Source organism: Folsomia candida, unplaced genomic scaffold (assembly GCF_002217175.1).
Source record: "Folsomia candida strain VU population unplaced genomic scaffold, ASM221717v1 Fcan01_Sc027, whole genome shotgun sequence".
Taxonomy (NCBI): Eukaryota; Metazoa; Arthropoda; class Collembola; order Entomobryomorpha; family Isotomidae; genus Folsomia; species Folsomia candida.
Window position 1 is genome coordinate 2,124,725 of NW_019091219.1, and position 22,920 is coordinate 2,147,644.

Consider the following 22,920-nt stretch of genomic DNA (forward strand, 5'->3'; position numbering starts at 1 on the left):
TGTAGAGTAGTCAAGAATTCAAGCATGGGACCATGACCTTACTAGTTGAATTGTATTCACGATAAACTGGATCCCGTGTTCGACACGGGATATTGCCTAACTAACTAACTATAAGATCACTTAGTTAATAAGATAAAATACGTAAGATATATTTATTAGTATAGTCGCTTTATCCTAAAAGTTATGTGCAATTAACATTGTCTTCGTTGGTAAATCAGTTCTCACAAATTTATAAATGTTGACACTTGAATAAAACAACTCTTGACTTGACGCATACATGTCTGAGAGAAAATGTGTCCAATTATAAAACAATGACCATACCTATGTTGGTTTAATCTTGCAAGACAGTATTCTCCGAAACCATGTAAGCTATTGTCACATACTTAGAGCAATCCGAAAAAATTAGTAGACTGCGATATTTGTTGAGTGAAAGTGGACAAAAAATTAATTTGGAAATCCGATATTTTTGCATAATATCACAAATATATCTAGTTAATTACCTACAAAATTTCATACGGTTCCGATCAAAACTGCGCTTTACACACTATTTTGAAGGGATGAACTCGGGAATCGAGTTTTTCATAAGTCTCAAAATTTGTCACACACTAACTCGCATAATAACTGAATACAATTCAATAAGGAGGGGTGTTCCAACACAAAAGTCAAAATAAACATAAAAAAGTATGGAGAATCCAAATATCCAAACTTTGAAAAACACAATTACGAATTTCCATCTTCATTACCCTCTGCAAGTTGAAAAACATGATTTTTTTTTTACAAATTTAAAATGACATCCTTATCTCATGTGGCAAATATATCGAAGATACGTAGAAACGAAATATATTACATTGAAGCTTATAAATTTGTGAATAAATCCCGTGCAAATAAGTCTGCATACATATTCGAAACATTACGTATAACTATAGTAAACGCAGGACGACCATAGCTCGACTACAAAATTTAATCAAAATAGTTTATCATTAAATACAGTGTCGGACAGATGTCTACGTCCACATAGTCGCGTCAATTTCATTTTCAAATTGTCACTGAACTACTGAACCAATTTTCATCATTGATATATCAAATTCTCACAAATTTAACGTAATTTCATAAAACATATGAGTTATTTCTGAAAATTCTGGGAAAACTGAGAATCATAGTGCAGAGCGAGAGAGGATGAAATTTGAGCGGACAAAAGTCTACGTCCACTTCACTTTAATTGTCAACAATAAAAATCTCTCCAATTTATAAAATCAGGTAACTTAATAAATCTATCAATAACATATGCCGCATTAATTTTTAAATAATTTTCTTCCAGAAAAATATGATGGCGTCGACACGCAAGGAAATTCCTATCGCTATTCGAGATCTTGTCATTCAGGACTGGAAGGGTGGACAAAAAGGGGGCTGTCGCAGAGACAAATATGGACCAAGTATAAATTAGCAAGGACAACCATCCAGACAATCATTAAGAACTTTAAAGCTAATGGTTCAGTCCAAAACAAGGTCAGAAGTGGTCGAAAACCCATTTTGGCTCACCGAGAAGTACGCCACGTGCTCAACAAAGTCAACGTTACACCCTCACTTAGTGCTCCAAAGCTATCTACCGAGATCAAGGAGATGTTCGGCAAACAGGTTAGTCCTATGACCATCCAAAGAACACTGAATAAGGGAAATTTGAAATCCCACAGAGCAGTCCGGAAGCCTCTTATTGTACCGAGGAATGCAACCAAACGAGTGAAGTTTGCCAGAGACCACATTTCCAAGCCACAAACATTCTGGGACATATTTTATGGACTGACGAGTCAAAGTTCAATGTCTTTGGGTCAGATGGGCGTCGTAGAGTGTGGAGATATCCAAAAGAAGCTTTGAATCCAAAAAATCTCAACCCCACAGTTAAGCACGGCGGCGGGTCGGTAATGGTGTGGGGATGCATGGCTTCAAGTGGGGCAGGAAAAATGGAATTTATTGACGGAATTATGGACCAATACAAGTACCAGGGAATACTACGTAATATCCAGGAATCTGTTCGAAAACTTGGACTTGGACGACGATTTGCCTTCCAACAAGACAACGATCCGAAACACTCTGCCAAGTCCACCATGGAATACTTCAAGAAAAGAAAATTCCGAAGCTAGAATGGCCTCCCCAATCTCCAGACTTGAATCCCATTGAGCATCTGTGCGACCACATTGAAAGAGAAATAAGAAAACAATCTTTTTCAGGAATTCCGGGCCTTAAATCCAGAATTCGTGAAGTTTGGGAAACCATTTCTGAAGATGTGACCAAGAATTTGGTAAACTCAATGACTCGACGCCTTGAAGCCGTCCTTAAAGCGAACGGAGGCCCAACCAAATATTAAAAATTAATTGTTATAACATTCCTTATAAATTACAGTTTTTTTTGTATGTTTTCTCTGACTGGACGTTGACTTTTGTCCATCCAATTGTTTTCATTTTGAATTAAAATACATCTCTGGCCTAAAATAAATTTTTTAGCGGAAAACTAATAATGTGCTATGAAATTACGTTAAATTTGTGAGAATTTGATATATCAATGATGAAAATTGGTTCAGTAGTTCAGTGACCATTTGAAAATGAAATTGACGCGACTATGTGGACGTAGACATCTGTCCGACACTGTATGCATATAACACATGTAATTACCATACAAAAAACCTTTGGAATGCGTTTTTCAATGCAAAATATCCCTCTTATGAGAAGAATAAAGAAAAATTGACATGACAATCAAAATAACTGAAGATGTGAGTGGTTTGGCAAGGGCTGGACAAATTCAGCCAAAGTTCGGACCTCTGAATTGGTGAAAGCCTCATGAATGCAAAAAACAATTTTGAGGCATTTGTGATAAATATCTTCATTCCGTGCATAATAGAGCATCTTAAAAAAATATTTGTACGATCTGGCTGCCATCCACAATACAAATACTACAAAGCAAAAAATAAGAGAAAATTTCAGTTTATAAGCGAAAGAAGAATGTCCCTACAACGTCGTTGGTTTTCGTCCAATTGACAAATTTTGGGCACTGTGTAAGAACAAATATTCACAGCTTAATGATAAAGTTGCTAGACTAAGAAAATTTTGATTTAGGTGGGAGAAAATTACTAGTGAAGTTGAAAAGTCTTCCGAAAAAGCGCTCATGAGTCATGAAAGCTTTGAAATGGTATAGAAACTTCAGTTTTGATCGGAAACATATGAAATTTTGAAGGTTATTAACTAGATATATTTGTGATATTATGCAAAAATATCGGATTTTCAAAGTACATAGTTCTAATTAGCTAAGTAGAAAAGTTGCAAATGGTTTCGCCTTCTTCGGGTATTGTCTACCCGCCTACTTTCTACAGACATTCGAGTTATTGCATCACCTGTCTGGCTCTTTCTATCGCATTATTGCTTTCTGTCCTCCGCCCCCCATCCACTGACAAGTTTAGGCGACTGTAGGTTTAAAATTAGTGAATTTTTCAGATTACACAAGAACATTGCACAACTCCAGGTTAGGCATCATCATATGTTGCGGGAACTGACTTAGAAACACGCTATCAGAACACACTAACCCTTTAGCGATAGTGTGGCCAGGCTGTATGGTATAATTTATGTATCCCTGTGTCGTAGAAGGACTACTCAGGAACTAGTAAATGTACTTACTAGAAATACATAACTTTTAAAACATTTATGGAAATCTAGAAAGTTTGTATGACCTGACAACAAATTGTATTTTTGCCACGCAACAATTTATTCGTATAAAAAATACATTTCGAGACAGGTTTCTCACTTTCCGCTTAAAAATTCGGAGATAGGGCTCAGAATTTTCACGAATAATATCGATAATAATCATAGATATATTTAGAATGCATTCAACATTCATTCTAGGTTATCACATGGTACACAACTATGCATTTGCTGTATTACGTAGTAGAGAATTTGTCTGTTTTCTTTGCTTTAGATCCAAATGGTTATTTGTTGGATAAAACTGATCGAATGCATCACTACAAATGATGAAAAACTTTCCACACATTTTTTTCAACAATTGTTAGAACCAACCCGAGTGATAATTTAGATAAAAGTACCATATCCAAAAATGGATGAGTACCCTATAAGGGGACGTTCATAAACTTCATAACGCAAATTTTGGCTTTTTTTGACCCCCACCCACCCCCCTTTAACATGTGTCACATAGGCACAATATCATTGGGCCCTTACCCCCCACCCACCCCCCCTTTGCGTTATGAAGTTTATGAACGTCCCCTAAACAATGTTAGTGAGAACTTTAGTTTCATAGGTTACGATTTTTAGTAAAAATTAGTAACACTAGAGACAGGTATCTTTTTATAACCACTGGATAAACGTGGCGGATTTAGAGATTTGTTAACAAGTCTTTTCCCTTGTGGTATTACTTCTGTTTACTTTTTCGGTTTAAGATTGCTGCACTTTACGGATCTGGAAATAATAATTTCGAAATGATTTAATATCATTTATTTGGATGAACTATTTATTACGCAGTGGACAATATTAAAAGGTTATCCAATTATTCATTGCCAATGCTATTGTCCTCTAAATTTGTTGATGATATCACGACTCCCATATTCACTGCGTACTATATAAATACATATTCCAATATCCAAATAATTAATATTTATATGTATATAAGCCTGCTTATCAGTCCTGATAATATTGACGTGGAGTAGTATCGATGGGATAAGTTCGTCGATATTTGTTAGACCTGCAGTGTCAAGTGATTATGAATGTGAGTTCGCAGATTTGCTGATTATCATGAATTAGATATTTCCACTTTGATTCAAATGCACAAATTTTCTTCCTACATTGGAAATTTGAAAATCTAATAGAACCATTACAAAATTTAAATGTCTACATGTAAATATTGTCAAGATTAGTTGTGCAAATCCAAGGAAAAATAATTGCTCTTGTGTCAAATTTTGCAATCCTGGTTGCTTCATTATCAGTGATAATTTATCACATAGCGAGGAAATTTCAGTAGGTTCGAAAATTTCTGATAAACTCCCAGAAGGCCGAGGTTATCAGCAAAATTTTTGAAAAATGTGGCTGTCGAATTTACATTCAAAATTTCGGCTTCGACTGTAATGTTTCCGTACTCAATTTACTCCGCCACAGTAATGTTAAACCCTTCATATTGTTTAAACAAGCATCTCGTAGCTATTCCTAGGTGAAGATTAGCGGGACTTGGAAAATCTATGATTATTATCAGATACGATGGGAGGACGGAAAGTTTCAATCCTGAGTATGAAGGGGGGTCATTCAAAAAAAAAAAATATTGATGCTTCGAAAGATAAACTCATATAGAGGGACATACGCAAATTTCAAAAAAATATTACAACGGCCGAGTCCAGGAGGTCAGTGGACGTGACAAAAAACAGTACAAAAAACTGAATCACTAAAATTGAGTACCATTCTGTGACAAAGTTCTTGACATTAGAAGGTACCTACCCAACGGAAATTCATCAACTATTTTTTAGATTGTTCCCCGACTCCTCCTCTTCGTATCCAACAATGAAAAAACTCTAGAACAATTTTTGCCATAGCAGGAAATTAGTGGAAGAAGAACTCCTAGGACGACCAATTTCTACGAATTACGATAGAAACGTCCATAAAGTGAAGGACCTGGTCATCGCTGACTGTCGAGTAATAGCTTGGAAAATAGCTGGTGACTTGGGGATTTAGAAAATAAGTGTCCTCAAAATCCTATGTGAAGATCTTGCCCTCAACAAGGTCAGTGCCAGATGGGTGCAAAAGAATTTGAGCGATCAACAAAAACAGAAACGCGCCAGATTTTCACATGAAAATTTGGACCTTCAAAACGGAGATAAGTACTTCTTTTTGCATCAAGTCACTGGGGAAGATATCTGGGTTCATCTTTATGACCCCGAAAGTAATCAAGAAAGCATGCAATGGATGCATAACCACTTTCCCCCCAAAAAATGTTTAAAATGCAAAAATTAAATCTAAAATTGATGGCAACCGTTTTTTGGCGATTAGAAAGGAATTGTGTTTTTGGAATTCCTGGCTCCTAAAACTACGATAAATTGTGCATACTATACCGAAATTTTGAAGAAATTACGACAAGCGGTTGTTGAGAAAAGCTGAGGAGAAAGTTGGCGTCGCGTGCTACTTTTACACGACAACGCTCCACCTCACACAACCAAACTTTCACAGGATACTATTGCAAGCCAAAAAATAACAGAATTATTTCACCCCCCTTGCAGTTCAGACCTGGAACCCAGTGATTAGTTCCAATTTCGACATTTTAAAAAAAACCTCAGGGGGAGGAGATTTTCAACTACTGATGAGGTGAAAGCAGCAGTTTCGTGGTTTTTTGACCTACAAGATGAAACCTTTTATAAAACTGGGATAGAGTCATTGGAATCAAAGTGGACCAAGTGTGTTGAGGTCACAGATGATTATGTTGAAAAATAGTAAGGCAAGTATCTTAGATTTATTGCGGCATCATGCTCAGGATTGATACTTTCCGTCCTCCCCTCGTATATGCATGATTGTGTTACATCTACCCAATTTTTCAAGAAACAATTTTACACGAGTTTAAATTCCCGATTGATCTTGAAAGGGGATCGTTCTGACCCACTTTTTTGAGTTCAGGTTCCTGTAACTTGATAGCAAAGTTAGCATAAAAACTCTTGAAATATTAAGTGTTCCTTGCAGTCAAGTGTACATACATGAGTAAGACTGCAGTACTCTACCTAAATCCATACAAGTGTGAGTCCAATCGTTTTTGTATATCAATATGTCTAGACACAAGGATTAAAATAACGTTTTATACTGATATGGAACGATCCAGAACCATCGCAACGAATGCTGAAAAATGATTAGCGCTGGCTGATAATGAGTCATATGTATTCAATATTATTACCAGTAGTCACACACAATATTCAGATTTTCAATCTTATCTACTCCTATTGATACCGATACTGTTGAAGAGTTAGCATATCTCACTTATGCAATTTTGTATTTCTGCGTGCACGTTTAATAGAATATATAAACGTTTGTAAAAAAAAAAAATCAGTGCACTAATACGACTTTGAGGGTTGAAATAATACATACTTCAGTCAGTCTCTTGTATTTTAGTAGTCAACATTTGACAAATTTATCTTGAGGCTGTTGCTAGCACGGAAATATTCAACGCTTCATTCCGGTCAGGAAATATTTTGTAATTTTTGTATTAATTTTATCCTTGGATATTTTGTCTGGAATATCTGTAAATGGTCAAAAAATTCACTTTCAGATCGTCTCATCTCACCGGCAACCTCAAATATGTTTTAAAATTGAATGTTTTTCCAGATTTACATCTCATCATGGCGCACCAAGCCGAAAGGGTCAAGCTTCTCCGCGGAATTATAGACTCCAATAGGCCAACCCGTGAATACTTAGAGGCCGGCCGAGCAGCTGCGCAAGCATTTTTTCTAAGCTTACAACAAAGGAAAGAGTTATCCGTGGCCGAGTTCCGATTCGCCGGCAGTATTGCTAAGGGAACGTCTCTCAACACTTCAGACTTTGACTTGGTGGTGTTTCTCAATAATGAGAAGCCTCCTTTCTCTTCTGCCGTGATTGATGTCTTCCATAAGGGAGTCCAACAAGCCCGCGTGGACGGTGGGGTGATTCACTTTCGAGGAAAGAACAACATGTTAGTGAAAGCATCGGCACATTTCAGAAACCTGGAGCTGGACTTGGACATTAACATTGCACCCGTACTAGTTCGCGGTGTCAACAGCGGACAACCCCAAGTTTCCCGGGCTGCTGTGAGAATGCAGGAAACAGGAAGCGTTTCAGTCCGTGAAATTAGTCCGGTTTTCACTGAAGCTACGATACAATTTTTTCGAGGCAAGGAAACTATTTAATACACTGGCTTCTATATTTATGTATAACAGAGTAAAATTTTGTATCTATGTTGTGCTTAAGTACGCAACTGCAAAGTGAATTTTTTTAAAAATGATATTCATCGCGAGTTTGACAAGTGTAAAATGTTCTATCCATATCTTTATTATGCAGATGTTACGCCACAAATGCTGGAGGCAATTCGTTTAGCCAAGTACTGGGCTGGAAAGGTAAATCTGCATGGCACTAAAATTCATGGAAACTCTTTCATCGTTGAGCTGATTACCCTCGAGGCGAATCGTATTTCTGAAGGGGAGGATTTGGAAGAAAAATTTGTCAAGTTTTTGAAAACGATGCAAAATTTGGGCGAACAAAAAATTATTTTGACGAAGGAGTACAGCGTTGAAGATATCCCAGCCCGGCTTTTATTTCAGCGTCCGCTCATTATGGATCCAGCAAACTGTTGGGATAATTTGGGAGAACAGTTCCAGCCCGGACAGCCGGCCTATTATGCGCTGACATATTACAAACAAGCAGCAGATTTAGCTCTGGCGAAAATTGAGGGTGCACGGCTAGGTGACGCGTACTACAAAAATCCGGCAAACTGGTTTTGAAATTTGGTGGTGCTATGTGACGATTTGAACTACATATGGACGTAATAAATATGTTTGAGCATTACACATTATAACTTATTAAGCAAGTGTGAGCCTTCCCACAAGAAAGAGTAGTCATGACAACATGAGAGAGACAATACACAATATCACATCATCAAATGCACTTACTTGTTAATGTCCAGCCGCATATATTTGACATCTAATGAGTTAGTTTATAACCTCCAGGGTGTAACAACATATTTATAATGCGGCTTGCTAAACGTTTTTGTATCGCAAAATATCCAGTTGCTACAATTTATTTATTTATTATGCAAAACTAATCAATATCTACTGAGGGCGTATATTTTAATAAAACTCCAGTTAAATATCTATCAGTTATGGGAATACTGGAAGGCGGAAAAATTTTAGAATTGTTTTGGACGAAAAACTAATTATAGACATTAGGTATATGTACAGCTTTTGAATGTTTTTTTTTATTATACATGGATGGGCCTGACTAAAGGTGGCCGCTCAAGGCCATACAAATGACTCTATGTAAGTCTATGTAAATTCTAAGAATTCTTCTTACACATAGATAATTAGTCTATCTTCTGCTTAATCGGTTCGTAGAAACCTAAATGCCTGTCTTATAAAACCCTAACATTTTTTCTTGGTGAGGCAATGTAACTATGAATATGGCAAAAACTCATGCTTACGGCGAAGCCAAGACAACCTTTCAGGTACCCTATCCCAAAATTTGCCGCGCTTTACAGCCTACATGACTATGCCTATAAAAATTTTGAAACAGAGCAATCATGCAGTCATAATTCCACTCAGATCCTGTCCTGTTAGGTCAAACGTATCAAAACTTTACATCAATCACATTTAAAATCGATTGTAAACCTTCAAATTAACTTTCTGTTATCTACTTCCGGTTGACTACATGTATTGGCACTAGCCGGTTTGATGATGCACAAAATAGTTGAGCATCCAATGTTTCAAGAATTGTGAAGTTCGGAGTGAAATTGACGACACAATGTGAATTTTATCTGTGACTGTTTTGTTACGCTGGCAACCAAGCAGTGTGCTGTATAACTCGAGCGGTAATGCAAACCATCTACGCTCAAAATGTATTTATCCAATTGTGCCAGTCCTCACCAAGTTTCCCTTTTTTGGGACCTTTTTTACGTAAACTTATGTAATGTTTAACTACCACATACATCCTGGGATATTCGGGAGATTAGTAATATTAAACGCCTATTTTTGTTCATTTGGACAGTACCTACTTTATTGGAATTTGTAGTCCATACGTGCCACTTTCAAATATATACTTAAGCACATAATAGCCATTAACCTTACACATTCAAATTACTTACTATCTATAACAATTTTATATATATGTACGTATGTATTAGTGTATTCGTAAATTTATGTCGACGAATCTCATTTTCCTGGACGTATATATATTTATTATACTATTGCATAAGTATATTCACAGATGATTAGCAACCACTTACTAACCAAATACCCAAAACGAAGGTAGATTACATTCTGAATAAAAGCTAAAACATATACTGCGCTATTAACACGTACAGAAAATTCTCTGCCGTCACTTTCAAAAACATGTCCAACTGCATAGACTATTTCAGTAAAATCTAGGAAAACCCATACTATAAAACAATTCACTAGTCTACAATTCAAATTGTTTATTACAACTAAGTAATTAAAAGACTTATATTATTATTAAAAATTGAATTGTCACAATGTTTCTTTGCAAATTTCCTTTTAAAATCCACCTTGTTGTATTACTTTCAACCATTTATAGAACTAATATATCAATATTTTCTCAAGATACAGAATCGCTATCAGAAACCGTACGTAGCTGGACCGAAGTTTTAAATACATTGAAGTATTGTACTGTTCAAGTTTTCTACCATAAAACTGATTTCCCCAATATGGACATAGTCTCAGGGCAACTTGAGAATCTGAATTACCAACTCAATTTTAATTTCCTTATTGAAAATGTTAATGATTCCAAAAATAGATACGTCCTTTCCAATAGTACAGCAACAGATTATCGAGGGCTAATCCCAAACTTCCCTTTTTCAGAGAATAAGTTCATTCATATTTATTCAAATTGTCAAGTGGCTGTACTTTTTTCTCCACCAGTTTCCCTAATTCGACAACTTTTGGCAATGTCGGCTTTCAATGAAGATCCTAATTATATCTTAATTATTGACAGAGCTCCAGAAAAGTTGTTCCCATATTTTGGCTACTACTTCAAATATTTTTTTGGATTTAGAGTTACTTCAATTATATTACATTTCAACACGATAGACATTATGACATCAATCGTCTGTCATACGTGCACTCCACCGCAATTAACTAACGACAAAAGAGTTTTAATGGAAAAATTTATTACCTTGAAAAAACGCGATTTAGTCGACCTACCCCAATTTTATAAGAGATTGACGAAAAATTTGAATCAACATTTCGTAACATTCATTCGTAAGAAATATGGAACATTATGGGAGATCCCTTGCAGTTTCAGACATTGTGGATTGGACACTCCAAGCTCAACCTGTCCAATATCCGAAATAAAAATTCGACTAAATGTTACGCTGACAAGGTCGGTTTACTATATTGTCGGGGATATAGCTTCTGAGAACTTATTGAATTATGTCTTTGTGGAAGCCCTATTTACAATCCCGGGAAGAGTGAGTCGTTACAATTGGATGAAATATGACATTGTGCAAACTCAGGTAGGATATAGGATTTACGCATTACCGATTGAAATAAATGCCGAAGCGTTTCTGAATACTTTTGATAGTTTGACTTGTTCAGTTTTATTTTTACTGGGAAGCTGCGTAAGTCTCGTACTTTTCAAAAATAAGAAATTTGTATCTGCCCCGTTGATGTGGACGGTTAGTATTTTTCTTCAACAAGGAACAAACATTTTCATCCAACCAAAGAAAGATAGGGTTACTAAATTACGAGATTTTGTGACATATTTTATAATCGTTGTCTGGTTATTTAACGCGTTCATCGTGGGAAGCATGTTTAGTGGGGAGTTTTATTCGATCTTCACGTCCAACAGGGTGCCCAAGGTACCAACCAATTTTGGTGATCTCTTATCATCTAAAAATATTGACATATTCACTGCCTCATCAACCATTAAAGAAGATAATAATCATGAAATGGTTAGTTACATAATGGAAATGTTCCTCGGGCAGAGGCTAAGCACTCGATTTCAAAATCTCGTCAGCGGAACTAAAACGAATGTAAAATTTGTTGGTTCTTTGAACAAATTTAGTGTAGCGTATATATTGGATCATAAGATTTTTGCAGTGGTCGATACTGTCGATGACATTCAAGAATTTGATACCCTTTTTGGGGTTTTTAAGAAATATTTTATCATACCTAATAAAGAGGCAAATTTAGGTACTACACAGTTACCTTCAATAACTTCCAGGACAATGTTTGGAGTGAATTACGAAGAAAATTTAGGTTATTTGGTGGAATCTGGAGTTTTGGATTATTGGAGAAGAAATTATTCCTTACTAAAGCTTCTTCTATCGATTAAAGTTCATCATATGTATTACGCACGTAATGGCAATGCGCAGAAGAATTACACGAATTATTACCAAAAAATCGTTTTGGCCTCAAAAGAAAAAAATTCGGTTGATCTTTTTAAAGAGGGGGTGCCCATAGGGGTTTCCCAGATCAAAATCTTGTTCCTCATTTATGCCATTTGTGTTGGGATTTCCACAAGTGTAAGTGTCTTAGAGCATTTTAGGAATTTTAGTATCGCAAATCTTTCAAAGTGGTTAAGGAAATTAAATTTGATGATTGTTTTATGCCTTAAACGTATAAGGCTAATTATACAATCTACAAAAGAATTAAGCAAACTGATTATCTGTTTAACCATTAAATTGTATAGCGATATATATAATTTTACATACAACACTGTGACATTATGGATAACATTACTTTGTTCAGTTTGGGGTGTAATTCACTCCTTCATAACTAATTGGTTTTGTTACAGGTTTGGTATAAAATAAATAGTTTGTACACTCTTCGAAATTATACAATCGCAAAAATATTATTAAGAATTGTACACACATATACATATGAGAGTAGAGTCATATATGACTCTACCGCTATGGTGATAAATTTACCACCGATTGGTTGTCATTATTACCAGATTGCTTACAATTGATACCAATTTGTTTATATTAATATGTAACCAGTTGATCCCAAACTTATAACCAATCATTAATAACTTTATCAGCTTGGCGGTAGAGTCAGACTCGTCAGGCAATAATCATCACCCAATTTCTACGAGTGTATGTATTTATGTATGTACGTAGACAAAACGTGTCCGCACGTATTCTGGGTTGGAGTCGATGACTTGTGGAATTTGACGTGGTTAGTGAATTTTTAAAAACTCCTCGGCTAGAAGTCACACTGCACTTCATAGCACAATTCCACAAAATCGAATTCCCTGTACATTTAAAGGATGTGATAAATCATATCTCGATAAAAGTGTCCTTAACACAAAATTTAGGCAGGAACATAACAAAAATCCCACCCGATATCTTTGTCTCATTTGTGGGAAGGAGTTCATCCGCGTCACCCTACAGAGAAACCCCACAAATGTCCAACATGTGAGAAGGGCTCTATCAGTAGTGCTAGATTGAGGGCTCATGAGGTAAATAAACTTGGAAACGCTTAGAAAATTTTAATGCTTAAAAGAAATTTTACTCACGTTTCATCACAGGAATCTCACAAGGAGAAATCTAACCGAACATTTCTCAGGTGCAATTAATGTTAATGAGTGCTTAATTTCTTGCACCTTTGGGGACGTCCTTAAATTACGTAACGCTTGAAGGGGGGGAGGGGGTTTTGGCTCCAATGATATCGTGCCGAAATATGTACGCCATATTAAAGGGGGGATCTAGAAAATCGGTTTTTAGCGTTACGTAATTTAAAGACGTCCCCTTTGCAGCATCTCATTCACTGCAAATCAAAATTTGTTTTACTCATTATTCAGCTTTATTCATTATACTTATCTTGAATTAAATAAAGTGGAAAACAACCTGCAGTAATTAACGCATACATGTTCTACAAAATATTTCTCAACATTTCACAGCATGGTATTTATGTGATGAATTATTTCTTAGCACAATTCTGCGTATACAACGCACTGCCCGTGTTGTTACCGATTAATTTTATAAAATCTATAAATAAATCCTAAACGACGTTTCACGATTACAATGACAACGACTAAATATTGATTACTTTTACTCACTAAATATCAACGTAAATACGCAGGACAAGAGGGTACATCACTACCTCTCTAATATTAATAATAACTTAAATAACTTTTTTTTGAAATTTTTGAAATTTACCGAGAATAGGACATACAACTTGAATTAAAGAATAATTAAACAACAAATACTATATGATGGTCGAACTAATAAAGGAGCTTAACTTGTAGGTATTTCCCTTTCAACCTGAATTTGTAGTCAAGCCGTCTCGAGTAATTACAATACTCGCTGATCTCGTAGCGTGAAGAACACAAGTTTAAATATGCCATTCCAGCCGTTAAAGAGTAGAAATCCCACAGCTGCTTGGTCGCAGGTGTTATAAAGCCAACCCCAACGCATATTCTTGCCTCGAGTTTTATCCAGTTTGCGTATCTACCAATTGAAAAAAATATGAAAATGTGTAGGTTTGCATGGCAGAAATTAGTAACGGAATGTACCTGTATGTGTATATTTTATTTAACAAAATCACTTACCAAATCATCCAGCTTCTCCATCTTGTCATTACACCTGGTCATCAAGCTATTCATGACGGGTTGAAACTTTAGCAATTCTTGTATATTTTCCTGAATCAATGTTGGAATTGAGGTTTCCACAAGGAACTTAAGTTCTCCCCTGGTCTTAAAAAATGTCTCATTCTGGTATAGTGCTCCATCTTGGATAGGATCTTGGTTGACTGGATTCTAAAAAAAAATAATTATGTCATCCTTCTCGCCCAATTTGTAGTTCGAAATTAGCTTTTATTTTCCTTATCCTCCAACGCTATAGAAATACTTTAGAGGTAAGGCAAAATGAAAATAAATTTTGGACTAGGCGTAATATATGGAGCTGCCCTCGAACAAATTGAGCTCATATAAAAATCCTCCTTTTACATACACATATATCTGCAGCCTTTATTTATAATTCCAAACGGCACTGTGAAATCCATACCTGTGCAAGATGTTCATACGCAGAGGCTAGATTTGCAGCGTGTCCAAACATCTTTGTGACTTCTTCCAGTGAAGATATATTATAAATATTTTCAAGGGTTCCGTTCCTGTGTGCGTTTTTGCCCTCTGGTTCATCGAGAAAATTTATATAGTCTCTGAGGGCGGCGTAAGAATTTGTGGTCATGTTAGAGTAGTCCTTAATCTTCTCGCTAATGTCGGCAAACTCTTGGAGTTTATTGGAATCTTCTAGCTCCCTGGCCCACCACTCAGGGCTTGACTGTATCATACCCAGCAAAAATTAAGATTTTATATAAATATCAAGAACAGTGTAATCAAGCGAATTAAGTAAACAAATTTCTTACCGTAAACATTTTTTGATTCAATTGCGTACCCATGACCCTTATTTTTGTCCGATCTTTCTCAATTTTATTGAGTTCGAGTTTCGATAAATGCAAAGGGCCACCGTTTTTCAGGTTGTCTTTCAGTTGGAAAATCCGTTCAAGTATTCCCGCGCAGGATGAAAGGACTTTGGGAAGATCACGAGCAACGGACTCATAGAGGCGGAATTTGTCCTCAAAATGTGCCAGAAAATCGTCCAACTACAAAAATTTAGAAAATATTCTTAGATTACATCGAATATCTGTACATAGTTAAATATTTCCCATTTGATTGGGAACTATTTTTAACTGGGAAATTGATGTCAGAGCCCTGATTAAAATTAAAGACAGGTTAGAATTATATGACCTGTATAACTTAAGCCTGCGTAGATATTCCATAATAGATTTTAGAAAAACTATACCCCGGCTGTTATTACAGGAATTACAGTAGGTAAAGTGCGAAACTAGGTAGGACCAGATATACATAAATAGTGTGAATTCAATAGACCTAGGTACGCCAATTATGTTTAAATTTACCTTCTGCTCGTAAGATATGAAATCGAGGTACAATTTGACGAGTTCCTCCGCCTTTTCGTGTAGAAGCGATAATTCGTCCCTGGATGGGAGTGTGTTAGTTGTGGATGGAAAGGGAGGAGCAGGTTTCGCGGCCGGGAGGAAGGAAAATAATTGGGTAAAAATTAGCAGGGAAGTCGGAGACATTATTCTTGTATTTTTGTGTCTAAAACGATAACGAGTGAAGAAATGTGCGGTTGGAAAATTTGAGTTCGAATTTTATTAAGAGATTTAGTTGGGACAAGGCAGGTAATCTGTAGGAGGTTGGAACTCAAGTGAGTGAAAAATCCAAGTGGAGTTTGCATACGTTCCAACTGTATATTTATGTGTTGTAAATTTGCATTGAGTTATCCAAGTCCAGACTCGCCCAGCCCAGGGTAGAGATGACGTCGAGACGAGTCGAGTCGAATCAACTTCAACAAGCATGCGCTGCACTTGTCAATGATAAGAATGGTGTTAACAAATGCTCACGGGGTGTGTCCGAGCCAACCCGACCCACTCAATACGGGGTAGAATAATATTTTGTGGACAAACTATGGATTTAAATGCCAATCCATACGGGGTATGCCTGGGGTGTGTGTACGACTCGACCGAATTCTGAGGCATTCTAACGTTTTGGGTGGAGACTTTCTAAAATTTAAAGCTGTGTTCCAACTTCGTGAAAACTTATTTATCTTCATTTTTTGGGGCATGTTGAGATTTTTGCCGAACTCAGATCCAACCGCTTTTTAATAAATACCAGTTTTATACTACTCTACAAAGACTATTTGAAGTGAAACTCAGAAGGCAACGTTAAATTACAGCCATTGTATACATGTACAAATATTTGAGGTTGAGCCTGTTTCCTGAGATCCAATTTTTTCAAGGATTTGTATAGAACTAACCTTATGAGGCAGCGGCGATCTGATGCGTACTTTAGTATCAGCTTGCCTGGGATGACTTGCCATGATTATCATGAAGATTGCCTGTATGGAACTCTGTTTGGCAGTGTAAAATAGGTATGTATTAGCAACAATTTGGATCTGACTACTGTAAAAGTTTCAACATGCCCTAACAAATAATTCTAAATAAGTCTTCGTGCAGCTGGACCACACATTGTCGTCAAGTTATAGAAAGCTTCCATACGAAATCTCAGTAGAGGGTGTGGCCGACTTCCCTAAAATATCAGTTTACCCCTTCTTGATGGGACGTGAACGTCTCAGGCAGACCCCATAATTTTTATAAGTTTGTATATATATATATATATAATTTTTTAAGAATTTTTATCACCTTTCTTGTGATCGGCAAGTGCTACCCTGGTTATTGAAGCAGATTCGGGTCGACTTGTTTCGATGTCATCCCTACTCTGGGCTAGCTTACTTCACATATTTAGAAACAGGTTTCACCACGTATTTATGTGTCCTAATACATAAGTATAGGTTAGTGATGTTATAGTGAGTACCATTTGATTCTGGATTTCTCAGAAGGCGAAGCGTATCTTCGGTGAGAAAGGGTTTAGTCGTTTTCCTCAAAAGGCCAACTCATTGTTCAAGTAGGAAATAAGAGTCACAGTAGTTTCAGGTTCCGAAAGTTATCAGCGGAAAAAGGTAATAATAATCCTAAGAAATTTATACAATAAATAGATACAACAAATATAATCCTAAGATATATTTTGAGCTCGCTGGAAAAAAAGAATGGTAAATTATCCCAGCAAATAAAGAATATTTATTTCAACAGTGACCGAGGGCTTTCTCACCAAAAATATTTCACCCGTCCCTTCTGAGAAAATGTGAACCACGAATGAAAAGTTTATAGCCCGTAAAATATGCACCTCAAGGGTAATCTAAAAATCCGGCTAGAACGTATCAACACTTTATGGATCGATATATTTATAAATACATACGTATGTGAAAATCTACTTCCTTGCCTTCCTATTGGAAATATGTAAGGTCGCGCGGAGGATTCTGCCAAATTAAGAAATATATATGTATATGAAAAATATTTACCTACTTAGTTACCAAACTCTTTCTAACAGTTCGGTTTAAACATCCCGCTGATTACACACCTTCTATCAATTTAATTTTTTATATCAAACTTAACGCCAAATTTCTATATTTCTTACACGCATTAAGAAGAATGTTTCCAATTTGTCCTACACGGGAACCCTATTAATTTTGATTCAGTTAGCTTTCTCCATCTCTGCCACGGTTATTACTCCTGCCCTTTTTATCTTCGGATAAGACACTCCCATCACGGGGAGAATTATCCCTGCAATACAGCAGGGCGGAAGAACTTGTCAAAATTTACAAGGATTTGCCCCTTGCCGAACAGAATGTGAGCAAATGTTCTATAAACGGCTTAAAATTTTTGTTAGCATTATAAGAACGAGCTAAATTTTCTTAGATAATGTGTTATAAACGGGTATCATGGACGACATTTTAACAAAAGTTTATTGTTCCTTAGCTTTCGATAACTAACTGTTATCTTCTTCAGGGAGCGATAAGGAAATACTTCAAAATACAAAGTGTTCAAAAGGATATGTTATGAATAATGCTTTTACAATGTAGACATTACGAAGCCATGGAGAATTTTACAATGACAAATCAAAGTAGAGGGATGAGCGTCGGTGTCCAAATAGGATTCAGCTGCATTCCATCATTTAAATTCATGGGTCGCTGTTCAGTGTTTATGTAGAGTCCCTCCTTGAATTTCCGAGCAAAATATTTGGTTTCGTAGTGAATGATTTTTGCATCTTTGAGATTGATGGTGTGGGTGGGGTTGTTGACAATGTGCTGTGCGAGGGCAGAGGTATCCTTCACCAGTCGGATATCCCTGTTATGTTCTTTAACCCGTATCTCGAGTGTCCTTCCGGTTTCTCCTACGTAGTTCTCTGGACAATCATTACAGGATATTCTGTAAATACCACAGGAACATTTAGGTTTTACATCCTTATATGAACTAAGAAAAAGTTTGGGTCCAGGGGTATAGCCACATTCAAAATGCTTTTCATATCTATATCATATTTCACGTCATAGCCTTGGAGTATTTTGAGGATAAACTGATCACCCGTGGATCTATTGGTCGTGACTTTGAAACAGTTCTATCAAAATACACCAACCTACTTGATCGAGTTCCACGGATTAAGGAAAACGTTGAAAACAGTAGCTACTTCGATATAGCAAAACTCGAAGTTAGGAGACTTGACCAGGAAAGGGCAGATCTTCACGAGATGGGCCAGGATATTTTGGATAAGGTGTGTACCATATCTATGACATAAGTTGTTTTGTTTCCAAAAGCATTTGGCAAATCCTTTAACTATTTATGATGGTGGGAAATTCTATTTTATAATCCGCAACTGTGCACCGTGCGACGGATTGAACTTTTTGTGGCCACGCGCATTTTCAACTTTCCCGTAAGGATATCATGTGTTCTCTATATCTCTGTTATTCCCCATAATATCCATTCCTGGTAAGTACTAAAAAAAAGTTCAAAAAATTAGAATTATTTTGATAAAAAAAAATTCTGCTATAAGTTTATACTTTTGGCATGAGCGGGGTTCAAAGTTGGGATTTACAAGGGTAGTGTCACAAGTGATAATCGCGGATTTCACATACAACACATCAAAATGAACACAATATTTGTTATAATGAACTACAATTAGCTGAAATATGATTACTAGTCATAATACATGATATTATAGCACGATAGGGCAATGTTCCCCCGATTTTGGTAAAAAAAATAAATACAGGAAATATATAAAAAAAACATTACCTTAAATGTAACGTACGCCTTGTTGTAATTATTTTGAAGTTGTTCACATGTGCAAATGCCAACTCGATTCAAAGATCTGAAAATAGAAAATTTAAGCCAGGTAGGGCCCCTTGTCGGTTAAAACCGCAATACTACCTGGGATTAGAGTATTAAGGTACATGGCTTGGGGCCGCTGAGTAGAACTACATGGGCATAATAACAAACATAATTTATAATCACTCAATTTAACTTTATACCTTATAACATGATCAAAAATGACTAGATTCATAAAACTAAAAACATTTGTTGTCGTTGGTTTTTATCGTTGGGCTAATACTTAGTATAGTTAGAATAAAATAATGGGGAAAAAAATACTTACCTCGTTTTCAAGTTCAATTTCATTTTCGTAGTCCAAACTGTTTTCATCGGGTTCGACTTGTTGATCATCGTCACCAAATTCTTGTGTAGTTGGTACAGATGGGCATTCTAGCATATGTAGGACTTCTTGAGGTAGAGCCAACTGTTTTCGATAACGGGCTCTTTTGTCCAGATGAAGAGATGATAATAGGGGATCTGAGGTATCCATGGCTCGATTGAATATGTCTGTCATAGTGGCTGTTCGACTAATTTTTCGAGAATGACGCAGTCTATCCGACTTGTACATCTTGTTTCGAGACTCACCTCCTTCTTCTCCAAGGCATCCAAGGGGGATAATACCAGAATTTATGATGTCCTTTCCGTGGATCAGGATCTTGTGCATTGATGCAGGCATCGGGAACCATTGATACAAAGTTAGGTAATATTGTACTACGTTGAAGCAATACTCTCCAAATTTGTCAGCGTTGAGGGGGAGTTGACAAGTTAAGGCCACCAAGATGACCCAGAGCCTTCGAACAAACTCCACATCTAATCCAGTCAACTTTGCGAACTCTTCGTAATTTCGGAATGCTCGACGAGCGGTGTTGCCATCATTGGATGTTCCACTGCCAGTATTATTTGGAAAATCCACCCGCAGTCCCATTTCTTTCAGCAGTAACTGTTGGATCTCTTCCTTCCTCTTCTTTACACTTGCCTGAAGCACAGGTCCACGTGCCTGCCATTTCTGGATATCCAAGCGGTATGCAATGTGTAAACAAAGTTCCAAAAGTCGAATCCAAGCGTGGAGAGGGCTGATACCATGGTTAAGACGCCCGGGCTTCGGGGTAAACAACCCTTTTCCAATATTTTCGATGGAATTAAATGTTGAAGGTTTTGCTTCACAAATCGGGCAACACATTGAAGATTTGACCCCACAAATTGCTGATAATACTTTTCCGTCAATTACAGTAAATCTCAAGTCGAAGTTGATGGTGATGGTTTTCCCCAGGTCCACAAATACTTCAATTGGGTCGAGAACTGCAATCTGATCTTCAACATATTTTTGCTCGTTCAATATTTTTTCCTGGGACTCCTTGATGTATTGCAGGTGTAGGGGTCTGCAAAATCGAATGGATTGAGGCGAAGAATTGTTCCAAATTATAGTTCCATTAGCGGCAGTCAATCTGATTGGAGTCAAAGTTGTTGCAAATATTGAGGAGTCGTCAAAAGATGTTGAAGACTTCTGCTTGTATCTAGATTGTCCAGATGATCCATCAAATCCCCATGAGCAAATTAGTGTTGCTTTGATCTCACATATATGTTGAGAGGCAAATATTTGAAGCAAGACCGAATTCTGCATATTGACAATACGAGATGCAGTATGCTGTAACAGGGAATTCAATGGAATTGATGCTGAGGACTCTGTCACGCACAATTCATCCGCTGGTGGTCTTGAGGAAATCTTGCACTTTTGAACTTCATGGTAGGATGGATATAAAGGACATCCATGCTGGTTAGCTCCTTCTCGAAGCCTCTGGTACTGTGTTTGTGTCAATCCCAAATCCAAAATTAGGGACAATGCTTCTTCAGCAGTATAAGGGGTTGGAGTTGTTGAAGGTTTGCTGAGGGAATCCAGTATTACTTGCTGTTTCGATGGTGACAGGGATTTTTTGATAATTCTGGCTGCCTCAGGATGTCCGTGCTTATTTAACGTCCTAGAAACTGCATGGACAAGGTCGCCAGGATCCTCAGGGGACAAGGATTTCTCAAGTTCTTCAACCCTTCGTCGCTTGGTCCTTTCTGAAGGGAAGAAGTTTTTAGGCAAGACAAAATAACCGTCCAAGTATTGTTTTTCCTTGTCCAAGAAAAAACTCATTCTTCTTGCGCACTTCTGATATTTGGCGACTGTTTTGAAGGCCCAAGCTCTTGCTAATCTGTCCAAGTGATCCTGTTGCAGATCGTTCAAACTTGCAGGTAAAGATTCTGATACAGTTGTCTTGATAAAATTAACTCGTTCAGACGGTGTTTTTAAATTTACTATCTGAAACCCATATGATTTTAATTATTTAAGTAAAAAAAACAGTAAATTTTTTTTATTAATTTTGAGAATAAAATAACCCTTATATTACCTTTTCGGCCAAAAACTTCTTTTCTATAATTGTTGGTACTCCTTCCGTGTCGTCATGTCGTGTGTCCTTGTTTCTGGAGACTTATCACTTGAGGCCAGCGACACCATCAAGTCAGGTCGGTCTGAAGAAGGCTGTTCCGAGTCGTCATTCGTAGACCCACCGGCATTATCTTTAATTGTGCTCATTTTTTAACGAATAGCCCGATTTAGGTCCGTCAGGTTGCTGTGTGGAGTCCGTATGGGAAAGATCATCATACACTCCGGGTTCAGCTTCCTGACTTCCCACCGATGGGCCCCCCACGGTGTTTGGTGTTTCCGAAATTGGTGTCCAATCCATGTCAATGTCCGTGTCGCTACCGTAATCAATTGTAATCTGAAACAAGAATATTATTTTAACTCATTTACCAATAACACCGAACATCCCAACGATAATTGCCAAACATTCATCCTAGATCATTTAACCAAGTAATTTTCATCATGTCCACGAAGGAAGCTTCTCTTCATATTTCGATTCCTCGGTTCTGCGAAATAAATAAATATTTTAGTTAAATTAATCATATATGACACAAATATAATTTATTTTTCCAATATTTATTTTTTTACCAAAATCGGGCGAACATTGCATTATCGTGCTATAATATCATGTATTATGACTAGTAATCACATTTCAGTTAATTTCAGTTCATTATAACAAATATTGTGTTCATTTTGATGTGTTGTATGTGAAATCCGCGATTATCACTTGTGACACTACCCTTGTAAATCCCAACTTTGAACCCCGCTCATGCCAAAAGTATAAACTTATAGCAGAATTTTTTTTTATCAAAATAATTCTAATTTTTTGAACTTTTTTTAGTACTTACCAGGAATGGATATTATGGGGAATAACAGAGATATAGAGAACACATGATATCCTTACGGGAAAGTTGAAAATGCGCGTGGCCACAAAAAGTTCAATCCGTCGCACGGTGCTGTGTGTCAAAGGCTCGGTTAGAATTAATGATAAAGTACAATTACAGGCCATTGT

General features: G+C 36.7%; 1 protein-coding gene across 1 annotated transcript; it reads right to left on the bottom strand.

Moving 5' to 3' along the window:
• Window positions 1-13,532: 13,532 nt before the first annotated feature.
• On the bottom strand, window positions 13,533-15,944 carry LOC118438848. The gene is made up of 5 exons (XM_035859636.1): window positions 15,644-15,944; window positions 15,092-15,328; window positions 14,731-15,006; window positions 14,277-14,483; window positions 13,533-14,175 (listed from the first exon to the last, which is right to left on the bottom strand). Exons 1-5 carry the CDS (start codon window positions 15,824-15,826, stop codon window positions 14,020-14,022), a joined length of 1,059 nt encoding a protein of 352 aa, XP_035715529.1. The 5' UTR covers window positions 15,827-15,944; the 3' UTR covers window positions 13,533-14,019.
• Window positions 15,945-22,920: the final 6,976 nt, after the last annotated feature.